We start from the raw sequence: 20,090 nt of genomic DNA on the forward strand, positions 1-20,090 counted from the left end.
TTACAGGTCTGTGAGAGCCAGACATCTTGCTTGTTTGTAGGTGACCAAATACTTATTTTCCACCATGATTTGCAAATAAATTCTTTAAAAATCAGACAATGTGATTTTCTGGATTTTTTTTTCTCATTTTGTCTCTCATAGTTGAGGTATACCTATGATGAAAATTACAGGCCTCTCTCATCTTTTTAAGTGGGAGAACATGCACAATTGGTGGCTGACTAAATACTTTTTTGCCCCACTGTACGTCGTCGTCATCGTAGTAGTATAACTGCTTGAACAGTATAAATACAGATCATTTGCAAGGATTAAAAACTTTAGACTGAGAATGGGGAACCTTCTGTTGTGCTCAAATTTCTATCTGTCTGAGTTATCAGAAATGATGGCATTTGTAGTTAGACACTGTTTGAAGATTCATTGTTTCCCCATTTGTACACCCATGGAACCTTCCCAACAGCATCTCCGTGATCTTACAGCTCTCAGAAATAGTCAATATTCAGAATATTGCTGCTGACATCTGCAGATTGGGTTTCTATGACTAGAAGAGTTATGTTCATAGGACATAATTTATTTCTAACTATTTTGTATAAACTATTCTGTCTTTGCAATAATGCAGGTACTTGGTCAGAGAATGGAATACTAAATATCAACTTGTTTTTCTGAAACATGAGTAGCAATTATGCATATATTTAAAGAGAAATTGTGCAGAACTAAAATATATGAAAAAAATAAAAGGCTAATTTTCTTTTAATCATATTGTGTGCAAAAGGAACCCCATTTTATTTAGTGCAACATCATCAAAGAAGAAAGGACAACAATGTCTCAAATGCCACATTTATAATAATTCCAAGGTTTACGCATTATAAACATAGGCAAAGTCAATTTTTAGCAATTCCCTTACAGGAAACTTGAAGATTTGAGGGATGCACAGTGAATTAGGGTTTCAAATATATTTTACTCTAAAATCTTCAGGTGGAGTGTAGAAATTCTGCATCGTAAGGCAAATATGAAGAATGTTACCCTCTGTTCTCAAAGAACTTTTCACCAAATAGAATACCTCCATAGTTAAAATCATCTTATTTAAAAAAATAGAAGATTGGTAGGTGCTCTGTTCAGAAGTTAATGTTGACAAAAGTATTTCAAGTTTCTTTCAGATATTCAACTGATCTTCAACTTATCAAAAACCAGCCATGGGGAGACGGGGAGAAAACCCACATTGATTTCCTTACGTGTCAATCAGTTGCACTCTGCTGATTTGATTGGAGGCCTTCGCAAACGTATGATGACGATTGCAAACCACAGCCAAACAGACAGGAATGATGCAGTAGCCCACTGTTTTAGGATCAGCCCTCGTACATGAATAAAGGAACAAGAACATTTGTAAATAAGGTATTAAAAAGATAATGGCCCACAGCCAAAAGGGTACAGACAGAAGCCGTGTTTTTAAAGAATGCATCCAATTGGTTTCTTGCTTAAATTTCTCTGGGGGTTGCTGAATGTGCTCCAGCGCCAGTCGGTTGTAAGTCTCATTGATTTCGAAGACATAGTAAAATGCTGCAGCGCTTGCTATTAGATACAGTCCCACACCAATCCATCCCATCCTCTGACGGAAGTTCATCATTCTCCATGCTCTGCACCTTAAAAAACAAAAATAATTAGCCACTGTGAGAAGAAGTAACGTGCAGCGTTATACAATAAGAGTTGCTTGGTATAGGCATAATAAGCAATTTTTTGTTTTTAAGATATTCTATTGATGGTAGCAAGATACGTGATATTAACTATGCCTGCAATATGGTAACTGCAGAATGTTTCCTTTTCAGCAGAAGAGAAAGGGATGAAGTTTTCAACTTAGTACACAAAGAACCCAAATGGACAGTTCGAGCTTTATTTATACAGCAGGCTTTTGAACTACTAATTAGCTTACATCATATTCTCACACACTGTCACACATTTAAGCCTCCCCCAAACCCTATAAACTAACTCAGAGAAGCAATTAACAGAGTTTTAAATTATTTGGATAGTTAAATCTAGCTCTCCTGAGCCAAAGGTTAACACAATTGTCTGCACAGAGATTATTATATCACTTAGGACAAAGTTAAACTGGAAAACTATAGCATTGTTAATACTGTTGTGGAAATACCCACAAGAAAATGCCAGTTCCTAGCTATGTCCAATTACCAGACTCAGGATTGTGCCCATAAAACCAACTCTTACTATCTAACGGGCAGATGTATGTATCCCATCAGAACATCATTGTTAAGCATTGTTACTGGATATGCCTTAAAGGAGCTTGCATTACTGTTTGATGACTGGTTGCATAGGATGACTGCCCCCCCCCCCAGTTAAGCACTTGATTCTCCTCCCTAAATAGTGCTGCTGCAATAGACTTGAGGGGTGGGCAAAAGGATGAATCTAAATCTCTTCCTTATGATTTTAGTAGGAGCTTCTCCATAAGACGGAGGAAGAACAAGACAAAGACCAGATGTATCAGAAGGTGAAGAAGATACGTTAAAGACAGGCAAAGCCGAAGAAGGAATGCAAGAATTTGGTTTCTTTTCCAAATTAGTAATAGTACATTTCATACTAATAATCTGCATATCTTGTTTATTTTTGGTCATTAGATCTTCCCAAATATATTAATCATCCATTTTGCTAGGGAGATTCATTTTCTATAAAGCCCTGTAAGTAAAATAATTTATCATGATCTAAAGATTTTTCTGGTAGCTACATTAAAGATAGATTTTTATATGTATAGGTTGGCCAACTTTTTTGATACAAAGTAGTTCAGCACTTGGTTGCCACCTGAAGGCTTTAACTGCAACATCCAGAGGGGTTCCAGGAATTACTTTAAAGCCACCTGAACCCATATTTAATATCACTTTAGCTTAGGACTATCTTGGAACACTTTAAACTTTTTAAGAAATTATTTCCTCAGCCTCTACCTACTTCCTGACTTCCTGACCAACACAAAGATCCACTTTTAGACAACAGCAAAAGCAAACTTCGCTGGATCCTAATGCACTTCTGGGTGCAATTCAAGGTGTTGGTTATCACCTATAACGCCCTTCATGGCATGGAACCAGGTTATTTGTGAGACTGCCTCTCTCCAATTGTTTCTACCTTTCCAATGAGGTCCAGCAGGGAAGGCATGCTGTGGGTCCGGTTGATTAAAGAATGTCACCTTGCAGGATCCTGAAAGCGGGCCTTTTCTGTCACAGCACCTGCCGTGTGGAATGCCATACCCTCCAAGATTAGATGTGCCCTAACCCTGCCAGCTTTTCAGAAAGCTCTGAAGATGTGGGCATGTAGCTTTGCATAATTTCTCTCAATAAATAAATGAACAAGTATAATGTTCTTGACTCATTGGTTTAATTGGTTCTCTTTATCTAGTTGTGGGACTTGCATGGAGAACAATCATGTTTTAGGTCATATTTATGAAGAAATATTGAAAATTCAATATGATTCACAAACTTTTAAGCATCACTGTATATGGATGCAAAGCTATTAATATAGATGCCGGTCACAGGTGCTGGTGAAACGTTAGGAAACAAAACTTCCAGAACACGGCCACACAGCCCGGAAGACCCACACCAGCCATCTATTAATATAATACTGACTCAGTGGGACCATATAAGGCTACACAGCAAATGTACAGAGTTTGAAATTATGTCCACTGTGCCCTTTAAAAGGGAATACACAGAAATTGTATTCCATAAGATGGCAACTAAAGTCCATGAGATCCCAGACTGACACAGCTTTCTATAATCATAAACAGCCAATAATATCTCTATGCCTGTATATGCCTGCAATTGCATAGAAGCATTAGCATAGATTCAACTATAATCACAGTAACATTTATTCCATATTGGCCAATAAAGCTTCATGGAGTTCTCAGCATGGTTCTTTAATAAGCCATTGCAAACATACATTTCTCAGGCGGGAAAAAAAACCCTCCTTCCCCCATTTTTTCTGGTAAAATCTTTACAGAATGTCAAATCTGATATAAGAGCTATTTATGTGAAGGAAAAACTGACTATACAAACTAGTCATTTGAGTCTACATTGTTCCAAACTAGTGACTATCCAGGAAATTTATTTTCCTGACTCAACCAGTTATCATTAAAATTAATTAGGAAGTAATCTAGAATCACTTATAAATGCTGTTTAATTATAAAGAATTATAATTGTCCTTCTGCTTTTTGCCTACTAATATTTAATATCATTATTAGTCTTCCTTCTGAATCAATGTTTCTATAAAAATGAAATACTGATGAAGTAGTTTGCTACTTCTGATAGGCAATGACTTGGCTATCAAGGGTATCTTTCTATAGGAGAGGAAACTGCTTGTCTAGAGATTTTCTAATATGGTTTTCCAAATCTCATCCAAGACAGGAGCCAAGTATTGGGAAGAAATTCTGCTTGATCTCTAAACATCTAGCATATATACTATGATTACTGTACAGGTAGTCCCCAGTTTAAGAATGAGTTCCATTCGAAAGGTCTGTCCTTAAATTGAATTTGTATCTGGCTCCCAAGAGCCAAGAGATGTAGTATGTGTAAAAAAAATCCCACCTCATCTTAATTCTAAAGAGACTTTAAATGGTTCTTTCTGTGAAAATAACAAATAAACAACAGCTTACCTGAATCTCTTACTGTGACAGATATACTGTACGTCCAGGAAAATATCTGGAAGATCAGTCTTATCAGTCCAACCTCCCATCCAGTCATGGTCAATCAAGCTTAGCCCAGTTTCTTTCAAGTAAAATGTTTCTATTTCCCCTAGATTGATATTTTTCCAGTATTTTTTGCTAGGCTAAACAAAATATATAAAGAAGACCAAACTAATGACAACAGGTAGAATAACCAGCCTTAGAATTGACAGTGAAGATACTGAAGTGGTGGGTAGCTTCTGCCTTTTAGAATCAACCACCAATAGTAAAGGAACAAGCACTTAAGAAATATGGCATAGACTAGCACTTGGTAGAGCAGCCATGAAGGCCTTGGAAAAGATATTTTATGGAAGCAAAAGTTGAACTTTAAAGAACCAGGATAGGAAGGGTATTGATGCTTTTGAACTTTGGTGTTGAAGAAGACTCCTGAGAATACTGTGGACAGTCAAGAAAACAAACTGATGGATCATAGAACAAATCAACCCAGAGTTGTCACTCAAGGCACAAATGACCAGGCTCAAATTATCCTAATTCTGACACATTATGTGAAGACTTAGCTCTCTAGAGAAGGCCCTAATGCTGGGAAAGCTGGAAGGAAAGAGAAGAAGAGGATGACCAGCACCAAGGCAGATGGACTCAGTTACAGTGGCGATGAGTGCACCATGGGGAAGCCTGAAAGAACAGGTTTAGGGACAGATCATCATGGAGAAGATCTACCTATATGGTCGCTATGAGTCAAAACAACTTGATGGCACATAATCTACAACTAGTCTTCCAAGACAGCAGATGGACACTTTCCTAACAAAGCAGAAATGAATATGCCAGAGCCCAAACCTCTAATTTTATTCCTTCCAACTTTCCAGAGAAATCCAAAAAGACTTTAAGCCTGACTGAGAGAAGCCATAAATTGCTTCCTTAATGAAAATTTATTACAGAGAAAAATTCACATTATTACAGAACATTTAAAAAATTTACCAGATAGAACAACAGTTGTCTCCTGCTCCAAAAAGCCAACCCTCTGTGCTTCTCACCTGGAGCAGATTTGCAAGGACAAAAGTGAAGTTTTTTATGAGCTATTGTGTGAAGATCCCAACCTAGGAAGGTAGAAAAAGGATCTCACAGCTTTGCTCATTCCATTTTAAATCATTTTTATTATTTAGTGGCCTGAATCCAGGCCTCCTATATTATCCAATTACTCTTTTGACTGTTGCAATGGGACATTAGGAAAGATAATCTGTGGAGTTCTTGGTGCTCTCTGAGCTTGGTTGTTTGCTTGCAGACATTTCATTACCAAACTAGGTAACATCATCAGTGTGATTGAAGTTTGCTTCAAAAAACTTGCCCTGCCAGTTTTGGTGTGGGTTTCCTTCTTGGTGGTATCTTGGTTAGGGTATTGTTTTCTGCCTGTTTGTCTGGAGCTGATGCCTGCCTATTTGAGTGTTGGCTGCTGGAGGGGATGTGTTCTAGACTTTTTGTTTCCTTCCTAGGTTTTTTATTGTCTCTAGAGATATTATGTTTGTGTTTTTTTTTCTTTTATTTTCACTTTCTTTTTTTAATGGTGCCTAATAACAGAGGATAAGACAACACAGAGTCTCCAAGGTCTCCTTTTTTTTAACCCTCCCTTCTGGATTCCTATACTGTATACGGGTAGTTTACATTTAGCAACCACAATTGGGATTGGTAACTCTGTCACTAAGCACCACAGTCACTAAGTGGAAGATCACATGACCACAATGAACTTATGTCATTTCCCATTTGGCTGTTAAGCAAGTCACCATGGTCATTAAGTAAGACATCACATGACCGTGACCGGCCATTTTACTTCCGCATTCTCCATTAACTGCTTGTCATAAGCTGGTTGGGAAGCATGCAAATGGCGATCATGTGACTGTGCAATGCTGCAATAGTCGTAAATGCACACTGGTTGCAAAGTGCCCAAATAGCGATCACGTGACACTGTGACAGTTGTAAATGCAAAGGTTGGTCACAAAGTGTTTTTTTTTTTACACCGTGGTAATTTCAAACAGTCACTTATCAAGGCAGTTGGTAACTGAGGACTACCTGTATGGTTTACCTTCTCTAACCCTCTACTCCTTCTCTCACTTTTGCCAACAGCCAGTATTTCTCAATCACTCACAGCTCCCCACTGCCACATTTTGACTAAAAGAATCAAGAAATCTGAGGTCAAACACCACACAACTTCAATAGCCAAGCTTCTAACTCCTAGTCAAACCTCAACTCTCCTCCTTTTCGGTCAGTATTCTGCACTACTTGACCCTACTTTTGTGGATATTTTAATAAACATTTGGGGGGGCAGTGTTGGGCTTCACGGTTTAGTGACCATGGACTAGAGAACAGATTTCCTAACATTTCACCAGCAACTGTGGCTGGCATCTTCAGAGGCAAAGCAGTCTGCTATGCAGACCACAGACAACTAAGCAGGGACTGACTGGTCTCCTGTCTTTATAGCCAGGTGTCCTGACTTTTGACTGGCCTTTAGCTGAGCTGGTTTCTGAGTGGTGCAGGTTGGTGAGGATTTTTTTTGGGGGGGGCTGCTTATCTCCCCAACTACAGCCATTACAATTTGTTCAGTTTTTGCTGTTTGCCTTTACTATTGTAATTCTCTTGCTACAGAATATTCTATATGTATATGTGCTTCTTATGACAGTATAGTGTAGTGGTTTTAAGGTCCTGATCCTGGTCTGGCAGACTCCAGTTCAGCTCCTTTCAACTATGGAGCTGACTGGGTGATTTTGGACACATCATTCACTCTTAGCTCAACCTATCTCACAGGTAATTGTGAGAATTTTATATAGGTAGGTAGATAGAGATATAAACACACAGATACATTAAAAAAAAATCTTTTACTTTGAAGAGAATGTATGTGTGGTAGTTGAGTATGAATTCACATTCATTTTCAGCCTTTGTTTAAAGATCCCTTAGCAAATATTATGAGATGTCTTCACATTTCAACTATATTCCTACATATTATCTGGTAACAATGCCCCCATAATAGCACATAGATAACAAATGTTCAGAGCTAGCAGTTATAAGAGTATCTGCCTATCGAAGAATGATGTTTATTATAGTACACGCTTCTGTTTCATTATAGCAGGATTACAGGACTGAATTATATAGCTCCATTTTATGCAAGATATAGACCACCTTCCAAAGTATACTAGTAACAGAATTGTGATTATTTAAAAGGGCTCACCAAGCAATTAGTGGGTGCTTATGACATTAATTACTTGATTATTAAAGTCTCATTTGTTTTTCATGGGGGGGGTATGAGACATCTTTCATCTAGTTTGAAAAGCAGGGAAATTATGTGTAAAAAGATTTTTAACAGAAATGGCTGTTTTTTTCTGAAGTTAACTAAAACTGAAGGGCTAGTATGCAATGGCTAAAGTGAGATTATAACAAAAAGAATCAGGGATATCAGTGTTCCTTTTTATCTGAAGAAAACCAAAGTATTGATGCAATACTATATAGTTCTGACCATTCACCAAACACTTAACAATACTGCAGCATACTTAAATTCTGTAACCAGTGGAATTTGTTTTACATTATCACCCCCTCTATTTTCAACATACAAAGAGGCATATTATTACCAGCTAGGAATGGCTATCAGTATCACTCAACCTAGTATGATTATGAGAGCTACTGGCATATGTTGGTCAGAAGAGTGAGATGTTGAACCAATCCTTATTCCTGCCATGAATCATTGCAACATGCTAAATTAATTGCAGAACCTTAGCAATACGTGGGTTTTGTAGCTATTTTTTTTAAAAAAACCTTTTCTTTTGGTTTCAGTATATAAAGGCACAAGTGGCCTTAGTTAACTGTCAAAGAAAGTTTGAATTTTTCTCCAAACTAGGAACATACTGAATTTAGAATGAATGATATGAATGTATATATAAAACCTGCTTTCATCTTTCAGAAAAAAAACCCACAATTAGACATTACATCAAAGGAAATACCAATAATTTAAAGCAAACATGTTTTAAAGCGCTTACTGTTTAAACATGGATACAGTATTAATTACTGTATAGACTCCCATCTTTAATTTAGCAGCATGTTTGTGAGCATACTGTAATGGTTCTAATTCTAATTCTGTGTTTCTAGGAAAACAGATCAATGTTTATTAGCAATAATAGCTATGAAAAACAAATGAGAGGGGAGGGAAATACTGCGCTCTATTTCTGAGCTCCCAGAAGTATCTGATTGGCTACTTGAAGTAACTTGAGTGTTGTCTAAATAGATGTTGGCCTGATTCAAAATGCAATTCTAACGTTTTCACATTCGTTTAGGTTTATAATAAAATGCTGCATATTAGGGTCATCATTATCAAACTTGGCCTTTGTTTTTCAAAATGGCTGCAAGAGATTTCAGATTAACAATCTTTGCTTTGCAGTCATTATCCTAAGAAACTAAGCATCCAAGAAACCAATCCATCAGATTTACCTGATTTTGCTTATATAGGAACAAAGCTACTTACATTTTAAAACAGTGTAAAAATTGTTTCAAGGACAATTCTAAAGCACAGTAATTAAAGTCCAACCCTTCAGACCAACTGACCTGTATTGCAACTTATCTGCACTGCAGTTCTAGGTAATCATTTCATTGTGAAGTTTATGTACTTTTGCACAACTTAATATAAACTGTGGATAGAGTTTAAGGTCATATGACTGAATTGTAATATCACAGTCATTAACTTGGAAAGCCCCTATTTCAACTTTTACTTCAGACACATTCCTTACAGCAGAGGTCTTTAGTCTTATACACAGCACTGTCGTTTCTGTTTGCTGCTGTATTTGAGACTGAGGGGCAATCTGAGCAATCATTAAAATGTGCCCTAAATGCTGAACTATTTCACCAGCACAAACAGAAAACAATCATCTTAGGGCAGCACTACAGGAACTTTACTCTAGTTTTACAGCATACTTTTACTTGAAACATGTAGCATTAACCCAATCTGTTCCAGGGTTTGATTTACAGATTTTGCCTCCAATGCTAATGGAAATATTGATTAAAAAGGGATAACCCTGCTGTACTAAGTATCAGGATTCACCAGAAGTTACGGCTATAGAAAACAAAGACAATACTGAATATAATAGTGTTCTGAACAAATCTGGATTAATTCTTAACTTCTCTACCAACCACCCTGAATTCACCCCTCTTATCACAATATGAGGAAGAGTCTATCAGTAAAGGTGAAGTACTCAGGAATTCTGGTGTCCCTTTATTACATATATATTAATCCCATTTTTCTTCCAAATTGATTAATATAGAGATACCAAATAGTGTTATAAAACTTCATTATATGTTTTTCATCTTACCTACAGAAGATGGATACCATAAAGGTATCACTTTGCATACAGGTAGTCCTTGATTTATGACCATTCATTTAACGACTGTTTGAAGTTACAGACAATGAAAAAAGTGACTTATGACCAGTCCTTGCACTTACAACCATGCAGCATCCCCATGATTAAAATTCAGGCGCTTGGCAACCAGCATGTATTTATGGCAGTTGCAGCATCCTGGGGTCACGTGATCGACATTTGTGACCTTTCCAGGGGGCTTCCAACAAGCAAAGTCAATGGGGGAAGCCAGATTCACTTAATGACCATGGCAAAAAGGTCTTAAAATCAGGTGTGACTCACTTAATGACCACATTGCTTAGAGATGGAAGTTCTGATCCTAATTGTAGTAAGTCGGGGACTACCTGTACAATATCTACAATCCACGGGCAGTATTTATATTCTGTAAGAGTGACACAGAACCATTTAGGTGAGGTGGTTAGGGCATCATGCTAGAAACCGGAAGACTGAGTTCTAGTCCTGACTTAGACACAAAGCTGACTTTAGACACAAAGGGTGACCTTAGGCCAGTCCTTCTCTTTCAGCCCTAGGAAGGAGGCGATAGCAAGCCACTTCCGAAATCTTGCCAAGAAAACGGCAGGGACTAGTCCAGGCAGTCACCAGAAATCAACACTGACTCGAAGGCACACATACACAAAAGAGTGACACAACAGTTATAATCTTTCATAAGATTTCAAAGCCATCTATATCATCTCCAACTAAAACAAATAATACTGTATTAGAAAAGTTACAAAAAACTTTGAAGTTATATTGCCACCATTTATCATTTGTATCTTATCTGCCATGTGTTTTTTCAGTTAAACCACATTAATGGTTCTTTCTCCTAAATATTGATCTTTATCTACACTGAGTTTCTACTATGCTATCCTTTAAATGTAGCACACTTGTCCAACGCTTGGTCAATGACCAAGCCTACAGTAGTACCTCGGGTTACGAATTTAATCCGTTCCGTGACTCTGGTCGCAACCTGATTTGTTCGCAACCCGAAGCAAATTTTCCCATAACGTTCAATGTAATTACCATTAATCCGTTCCAGCGTCCGCGGACCACGCGTCAAGGGTGGAAAAACAGCCACGGACCGCACGGCAGGGCGGAAAAACGGCCGCGGACCGCATGGCACGGGCGGAAAAATGCCCGTGGACCACGTGGCATGGGCGGAAAATGGCTGCAGACCATGTGGCACGGGCGGAAAAATGGCCGCAGACCACGTGTCACAGCGGAAAATGGCCGCGGATCCGGTTCGTACCCCAAGGCGGAGTTCGCAAACCGAGGTAAATTTTTGCAGCCAGAGCTGGTCATAACCCGAAAGGTTCGTAAGCAGAGGCGTTCGTAACCCGAGGTACCACTTTAAATATACAGCCTGTGAGAAACGTATTAATTCAATACCAATATTACAACAGGACACACTTCCACTGCTAGCAATGCAGTGGTGGGGAGTTGAATTAATAATTCAGTCCAAAAGGTAACTTTTTTTCTCACCCTTCCATAAACTGTAAAGAATTTTCCCTCTTCATAGCACACCTCTTCAAAGTAAGTGAATATCAAGTGTCCTTGAGGTTGAGCTCCCTTCCCTCTAGTAATGTTATGGATATGTCTTATGCTGCTTTTCTTGGCAGCAGAACAGAAATAATTGGCCGCTGCCTTCTTCTGGGATTTTCTTTTTTGCAATTTCCCACTCAAGCCTATAATCCGGAGACTTCTTGGTGGTCTCCAATCCAAGTACTAACTAGAACCGATCCTGCTTAATTTTTCGAGATCAGCCAAGCTCAGCTCCCCGTATGTCTTCCCTATCTGCCATGTTTAACTACCTCCCAAGAACAGAGGTATATATGGAAAAATAAAACTCCATCCAAGGGCTGAGCAAAGATAGATCCCTCCTCCGAGAGGAAAACCCGAGAGATCCCACCTTCCAGGGTAAGAATTGCAAAGGAGAAGACCAGGACTGAAGGACTTCCACCGCCCTCGTTCCTCTCCTCCGCGGTCTCTCTCCTACCCCCCAAATTCGACCAGACTGAAGGCTGGCCTCTGGCACCTCCTCCACACGGCAGAATCCATGCAGTATGGATCGAGCGTGCCCCGAAGCGAGCGCAGAGCGCCTTCTCCTCACCGCCACCGTTGGGGTCTCAGGAGGAACTAAAAGTTGCCAGGTGCCCAGGGGAGGGGCTCCCAGGCAATTCGGAGCGCCACCCCTCCTCCTCGGGGAGAGGCTCCGCTACCGGCCTCTCCCTGCCGACCGGCGCCAGCCAGGCTGCCGCATTCCGAACCCGCTCCCTCCACGGCTTACCTTCCTCCGCCAGGAAACACGGGAGCAAACAAGAGGGAGGCGGAGGGCAGGAGAGGGGGTCCGAGGCAGGGCCGTCCGCCCAATCACATCGTCATCTGCGCCGCGTCCGAGGGCGGGAGCGCAGCGCTTCGCCTCTCAGGCCACGCTCCGGATCCCTCCGGTGCCGAGCCCCACCATCCGCTTTGTCCCCGGCCGAAGACCCGCCCTCGCCTCCCTCTACTTCCGGGTGGCGCGCGAGGGCCGCCTGCTGCCGCGGCTGCCATCTCGGGGGGTCCGCGCCTGAGCCTGGAAGGGCGGGTCGCCCAGTCCTTGACCCGCTGGAGGCGGAGGGTCCTGAGCCCCGCCTCGGATGTGCGAGTGGGCTTTTTCTTGCTTTCTTTCTTTCTTTCCTTTCTTTCTGCGAGCGAGCGAGCCAGGCTTCCTTCTTACGTGGGGGAAGGGGGGACGGGTGGTATCTCCCCCACCCCTTTGTGCGAGGAGGGCGAGGGGATTCCCGAGGATCAGTAGAGAAGCCTAGCATTCCGATGCCGCAGCCGCCTGGAGGTCGCTCCGTTTCGCTCCTTACACATAACAGGATTTTATTTTTTAAAAAACTTAATTTCTTTGCGAATGGGTACTGTGGGTTAATTTAGCTAAAGAAATAGAGTTTTCTAGCGTTTTTCCCAAGAATTGGAGGGGCGAGAGAAAGAGAGGCTCGTATCTGCGTTTGTGTGTTTATGTAATTTTTGCAGGTTGAGAATACTCCATTGTTATATTCACTTTGCAAGGAAGACTGGGTCCCGACAGAATGGCTCGCAAAATATCTGTAATATTGCTTTTCTTTTTCTTATCACTATAAGGTGTGTGGATGGAGGAGAGAGTTTCTGCCAGGTGGTACAGTATTATGATCATATTTCAGATGGGGTAATCTTGAGAATGTGGAAAGACCAGGTAATAGTGTTAGCACTGTCTTCTGTGGAGATGGTATGAAAATGAGAACAGAGCTGGCGCTCTCAAAATAATATTGATATCAGAAGCAGTCGGGTGTAATAAAGATCAGTAAGAGCAACAAGAACAACAAATCTTTAGCTATTATAAGTTTATAAACTGCTTGACATCCAAGAAACATCTGGGGCCAAAACAAAACGACCTAGAACAGAATTGCCTATGTCCCAGCAGTTAAATCAACCAAAATCACAAATAATAGGACTAGGAGACCTTGATGCAAAAAAGAGCCAAAATAATCATGGGAACCACATTTTTCTATCTGTTACAGGGAAAAAATCCATGTACAGGTATTCCTCGGCTTATGATGGCAATTGGGACCAGAATTGCCATCACTAAGTGATGCAGTCGTAAAGCATGATGTCATGTGACTGCATCCCTTGGCAACGGCAATTCCAGCAGTCCTGGTTGCAGTTGTTAAGCAAGGACTGCACATGACCACGACTTGTGACCTCCTGCCAGCTTCCCCATTGACTTTGCTTGTGGGAAGTTGGCAGGGAACATCAGAAATTGCAATCTTGTGACCACTGGGATGCCGCAACAGCTGAAACTCCAAAGACCTATCATAAGTTCCCCTTGTTTAGTGCCATCGTAATTTTGAACAGTTGGTGAACAAATGGTTGTAAGTCAAGGACTACCCGTATGATAAAAATAGCCTGGAACACCCACTTTTGAGGCAGACAACCCAACCAAATTCAGTCATACATGGAGAGGATTGGATAAAATAAGCCCAAAAGCTTTCACAGGAGCCATAGTCTACTAATTGTTCCAGACAAAAAATCTATACTTAAAAAATTGTCAAGATTGCCCACTTTCCAGCCAGTCAAATCAACCAACCTTATCGCTCGTAGAACTGGAGGGTCTTGAAGAGATGAACTTCTGTGGGAACTGTGTTCTGTCATCTATTTCTGGGACACGGTGGTGCAGGGCTTAATGACCCTGGAGTTTGCCAGTCAGAAATGGTCGGCACTCCGGCGGTTCAGGCCCGGCTCCGCGGGATGGGGTGAGCTCCTGTCCCTTCTCCTAGCTTCTGCTCACCCAGCAGTTCGAAAGCTATTCCATCTGCGAGTAGATAAATGGGGACTCCCGTTTAGATGGGAGGAACCGGCGGTGCTGCGCGGGGGAGCAAAATGCCGGTGCTGGCCAAACTCCGAATGCAACCAGCACGAGCGACGATCGATGGGAGCGGCGAGAAAGATCTTCGGAGGAGGATAAAGCCCGGATGACCCCCTAGCGACCACTGCTGGTCACATAGTGTAATATATATAGCACTGTAGGATTTGTAATTGTAAGTCACTGTTAGGACTATATATACCTTGTGAGCCACCCAGAGTTCCCTATTGGGGGGAGAGGAGCGGAGAATAAATCGAATGTATAAATACATAAATAAATTTCTGGCAAAAAGTATTTTGAAACACAGCCTGAATCATCCATTTTCCAGAAGTCAACCAACCAAACTCTCAGGTCACACAGCACTAGAATATGTATGAAGAAACCATATTACAAAATTTATCCTTACAAACAAGCAGAATTCTATGTACATGGTAGAATGCAATCTGCTGAGAAAAGGAAATTAATTATACTAAATGCTTCTAAAATATTCCTGGGCCATCAATCCATGCATGTACATAAGTCACTTCTGCTAGGATTGTCGCAATCAAAGACCCCTCGGAATAATTTATATAGCCCTACAATTACTAGATCAAATCCAGGGGCTGTTATGAAGATTGGTGTGGAAACAAGTGTTTTTAGTCATTTATTACATAATTCATGGAACTACATGCGTATATTATTATTTAAATTTAATATAGCTGCCCACTCCAGTGGACTCTAGGCATCTTATAAAATATAATGCTAGATTAAAACAAAAACATAAAATGAAACAGCCTGGACTAAAAACAACCATTAAAACAAAGCATGACAGCCCTGCAAAAACACCTTAACCCCAAAGACCTGGGACCAGAGCCAGATTTTATGGGCTTTTCAGAATCCCAGGAAAGAGTACCATCTATATCTCCAAGGGGTTGCTGTTCCAGAGGATGGGTGCCACAGTACAGAAGGCGTGCTTCCCAGCTCCCATACGATAACAACACTTAATAGAAAGGACCTGGTGTGTATCCACTCTGCCCAAACATACTGGCAGGCAGAAACGATGGAAGAAAAGTGGTCCCTCAGGTAACCAGCACCTATGCCATGAAGGGCTTTAAAGCTAAAGCATCCAGAAGCCAACTGGCAGCCAATACAGTTCGCAGACACAACGAGAAGTGCCAATTACTGCTCAGGCAACTGCAGTTTGAACCAGCTGTAGCTTCTGGATGGTTTTCAAGGGTGCTTCACGTAGAGCACATTGCAGTAATTCAATTGTGAGGTGACCAGGGCACGAGTGATGATCTGCAGGGCCTTCTGATCAAAGAAAGAGTGCAACTGATGCACAAAAATGTACCTGTGCAGAAGTCCTCTTGGCCACTGCTACCACCTGCTCTTCAAGCAATAGCTGTGAGTCCAGAAGAACCCCCAAGTTACAACTCTCAAACGGGAAAGCACAACCCCATCCAAGACCAAGAATGGAGATGTCCCTCACCCTGGGGGGCCAAACAGCCACAGCCACAGCCACTCAGTCTTGTCAGGATTGAGTTGAAGTCTGTTCTTCCTCATCTAGACCTGAACAACCTTCAGAAACTGGGTCAGTACCTTGACAGCTTTACTTGCACAATCTGGGGTAGAGATGTAAAACTGGATATCATCAGCATACTGATGACACTGAACCCCAAATGGGTGTTGCAGAAACACTAAGAGCTTTTTCTGTACAGACAGAAATGTTTCCCCTCGATAACCATCAAACCTCAGCATGCAGTAATGGCTGTTTGTGATCAGCTTCCATATTATTATATAATAATCTCAAATTTAACAGATTAGCCTTTACTGTATGTAATTCACAATTATTACTACATTGTTAAGCACATTGTTTAGTTCAGCTGCCATTTTTTTCATAGCAAGACATTTGCAATGAGGAAAGCAGTGCATTAATTTACATTTTGGCACAAACGCCTTCATTGGGATAACTACTCCACAGTGTTTTCCTGTCACTGCAGCTGTGCCATCAGAACATACCCCTGCACAAAACTTAAAACTCCAAACCACATCTGTTGACACTGTAATCCTTCATAGTTTTATACAATTCAGAGCTAGTTATATTTATCAGCAATAAAGCAGAAAAAAAGAATTCTTCCTTCACTGAGAGCCAGTTTGGTCTAGTGGTTAAGGCTCCAGGCTAGAAAGCAGGAGATGGTGAATTCTAGTCCAGCCTTAGGCATGAAAGCTGTCTGGGTGACTTTGGGCCAGTCACTCCCTCTCAGCCCAACTCACCTCACAGGGTGGTTGTTGTGGGGAAAATAGGAGGAGGAAGGCATATTAGGTATGTTCGCCACCTTGAGTTATTTATAAAAATAATAAAGGCAGGATACAAAAAAGAGTACCGCTACTATATAACCATATGCTAAAAGAATGGCCATGTTAGCAACTTCTTTGCAATGAATTCAAGTTGCAGTTAAAAATACTTAGGTAGCTTTATTTGTTCCATATCATTAGTCTTCCTGAATGTACTAAGCTATGGCCTTTTTGTAAAGTGGTACTTGAGGTACCTTTTTTGCCATGGATTCACCCAGCATTTCCAGACAAACATCTTTGCTGCAGCTTTTCACTAATGTCTTCGCAATTTTTTAGTCTCGGCAATCCACAGTGCTACAAGAAGCCTGCAAAGCACTAATATTTATATGTAAAATATTTAACATCTGCTTTTGTTGGCTTTTTAATTCAATACTCTCAAAGAAGTCTTTTGGTTTTGAACATATTTCTTTATGATTTGTAAGTAAATGCTGCTTAGGTTTTGATGGTTTCATTGCTTCATTACCTAGTATATTTGTTTATTGCCTCAAACCTTTTCTGCCAGTATTTCTAAGCAACAAGGAATAATAGGCATTCTTTTCTTGATTAAAAAAAAAAAATCTAGTGTACCTTGTTTTGCCATTTGTAAATTAGGGTTAAAAATAAACAATATAAATTGTACTTCCCTATTTTAGTTAATAATGTAAATCTATAAAGAGATATTGATTAAAAATTAAAATAATTGTAAAAAGAACAAGTTATAAAAATACATGCTTACATTTTCTCAGATTTTTATACACTTTTGGGTTACAGTAAACAAATCAACCTTAAAATATCATAAATTGTAACATGATCTTTTTGTTTATGATTGTTACGCAGCTTCTATTACACGTGACTCACCACACAAGTTTGACAACACCTGAACTGGTCTACAGTTGCAATCAAAATTATTCAACACCCATTGCAAATCAGGTTTATTGTCAAAATGTACAGACATTCAGCTGTTTGCAATGAACAAATCAAACAAAACCAATTGAAATAGCTCAACACAACGAATGCTTCAAGTGGTTTCCCCAAATTCAACTGAAAATGCAAGTTATAATGACTTCTCCAGTCTCAAAATTATTCAACCCCCTGAATATAAACCCTAACAGCACAAATATGCAAAACAGGTGTTGTCTCAAGCACACCTGATGCAACTAATCCAGGGTTTCATTAGTTGCACCAGGTGTGCATGAGTTGGAACACATGAAATACCTGAACTGGCTAGGGGTTCGTTGAGTGTCATGTTTGACTGCATGTTAGAAAGATGGCTAAGTCAAAAGAATGGTCTAAAAAGCTAAGAGAAGAGATCATCGCCCTTCACAGACAAGGAACAGGATACAAAAAGATAGCGAAGGCACTGAATGTTCCTAGAGACACCATTGGAAGCATAGTTTGCAAGTTCAAAGTTAAAGAAACAGTGGTTGCACTACCTGGACAGGGCAGAAAAAGGAAACTATCAATGGCTGCAACCAGATTTCTGAGAAGGCAGGCTGAGAAAAACCCTCAAGTGACTACAGAAGACCTGCAGACTTGGTGGCAACAGGCACTGAGGTTTCAGTGAGCACAGTAAGGCGTGTACTAAATGCAGATGGTTTCCATGCCAGAACTCCAAGATGTACACCACTACTGACCCAAAAGCACAAGAAAAGTCGGCTCCAATATGCTCAAAATCATATAAATAAGCCACAGAAGTTTTGGGATTCTGTTCTGTGGACTGATGAAACAAAACTGGAACTTTTCGGCCCGATGGATCAGCGGTATGTCTGGAGAAAGAAGAATGAAGCATAGGCTGAAAAGAACACTCTGCCTACAGTTAAGCATGGTGGTGGCTCGGTGATGCTCTGGGGCTGCTTTGCATCCTCTAGCACTGGAAACCTGCAGTGTGTGGAAGGCAAGATGGATTCATTGAAGTATCAGGAAATACTAGGAGAAAATGTCATGCCGTCTGTGAGGAAGCTGAAGCTTGGGTGTCATTGGACCTTCCAACAGGACAATGATCCCAAGCATACCTCAAATTCCACCAAGGGTTGGTTGCAGAAGAAGTCCTGGAAGATTCTAGAGTGGCCATCACAGTGACCTGACTTGAACCCCATAGAATATCTCTGGTGGGATTTGAAGAAGGTGGTTGCAGCACGCAAACCCAAGAATATTACTGAACTGGAGGCCATTGCTCATGAGGAATGGGCTAAGATTCCTCAAGAACGCTGCCAGAAGCTGGTGTCTGGCTATGCATCTCATTTGCAGCAGGTCATAACAGCAAAAGGGTGCTCTACTAAGTACTAAAGATGCTTGCCATGAAGGGGTTGAATAATTTTGAGACTGGAGAAGTCATTATAAGTTGCATTTTCAGTTGAATTTGGGGAAACCACTTGAAGCATTCGTTGTGTTGAGCTATTTCAATTGCTTTTGTTTGATTTGTCCATTGCAAACAGTTGAAAGTCTGTACATTTTGACAATAAACCTGATTTGCAATGGGTATTGAATAATTTTGATTGCAACTGAATACCTTGTTCTATGAGATGAGTCCATTGATCATGTTGCAGCAATATAAAATTACTATAATTGTTTCTGAACACTTTATCTTGCATTTTGTACTTCTCTCATTGAAGACCAGTAAGAAACAATTCATGGACCAGAGACTATACTTTGAGTAGCACTGCTGTGGGGTATTTGAACTTCGGGGTGTGGAGGTGGGGATGTTAATTTCTTAGTCAAATTTAACTCCTGGGGGACACAAGAAAATGGAATAAATATATCAGAAAGTCATATTAAAAATCAATATTCTAGTTCCCAAAAGATCACCCAAAATGTATTGTAATTTCTTTACTAATAATTTTAGCTGGCTGGCTAGTTGGCTGGCTGACTAACTAACTTGGCAGTCTAGGACTTTCTTCGTATCTACAGAAATGTTCTGGGAAGGAGGAATGAAATGCAGTTCCAGTGAAAGTTTTTGTCTTCTTGCATGAACACCTTCTAGGTCTACATGACTAGCAAGTTTCGACCGTTTAACTAGCTGGGAAATAGGTGTTCTGGATCATTTTCGGAATACATGGATTTTGTCTTGGAATGGTTAGCAGAGCATCTTCTCATGGAAATTTTGGCTGTTTAGTGTGAACTCTTCTTAGTCCTACATGACTGGTGAATAGGATTTATTTGGCTCACTGAGAAATTGGTATTCCAGACAGTTCTGCTTTATTTTGTATGGCTTGGAGTTTTTGAGGAGTTAATAAAAGAGTACTATTTAAAGGGTTATTCTTAAATATTCTCAATTATTTCTAATACTATGCTGGTTTCAGAGACTGAATTGAACAATTTTTACTTGTATGAACCTAGCAAATTGTGG

General features: G+C 40.3%; 1 protein-coding gene across 2 annotated transcripts; it reads right to left on the bottom strand.

Annotated features, from left to right (window-relative positions):
* Nucleotides 1-817: 817 nt before the first annotated feature.
* LYSET (lysosomal enzyme trafficking factor) lies at nt 818-12,559 on the bottom strand. Of its 2 annotated transcripts, none has more exons than XM_025171196.2 (2): nt 12,335-12,559; nt 818-1,634 (listed from the first exon to the last, which is right to left on the bottom strand). In XM_025171196.2, the coding sequence occupies exon 2, from the start codon at nt 1,616-1,618 to the stop codon at nt 1,223-1,225; it is 396 nt and encodes a 131-aa protein (XP_025026964.1). In that variant the 5' UTR covers nt 1,619-1,634; nt 12,335-12,559; the 3' UTR covers nt 818-1,222. The 2 variants fall into 2 exon arrangements, with proteins under 2 accessions (XP_025026964.1, XP_025026965.1); XM_025171197.2 differs by lacking the exon at nt 12,335-12,559 and adding an exon at nt 11,957-12,312.
* Nucleotides 12,560-20,090: the final 7,531 nt, after the last annotated feature.

This window comes from Python bivittatus, unplaced genomic scaffold, assembly GCF_059951505.1.
Source record: "Python bivittatus isolate LINGU-HERP-01145 unplaced genomic scaffold, Pbiv_v1 ctg000480_np1212, whole genome shotgun sequence".
Taxonomy (NCBI): domain Eukaryota; kingdom Metazoa; phylum Chordata; class Lepidosauria; order Squamata; family Pythonidae; genus Python; species Python bivittatus.

Coding starts and splice junctions, on each gene's coding strand:
- LYSET (XM_025171196.2), bottom strand. CDS start 1,618: ATGATGAACTTCCGTCAGAGGATGGGATGGATTGGTGTGGGACTGTAT.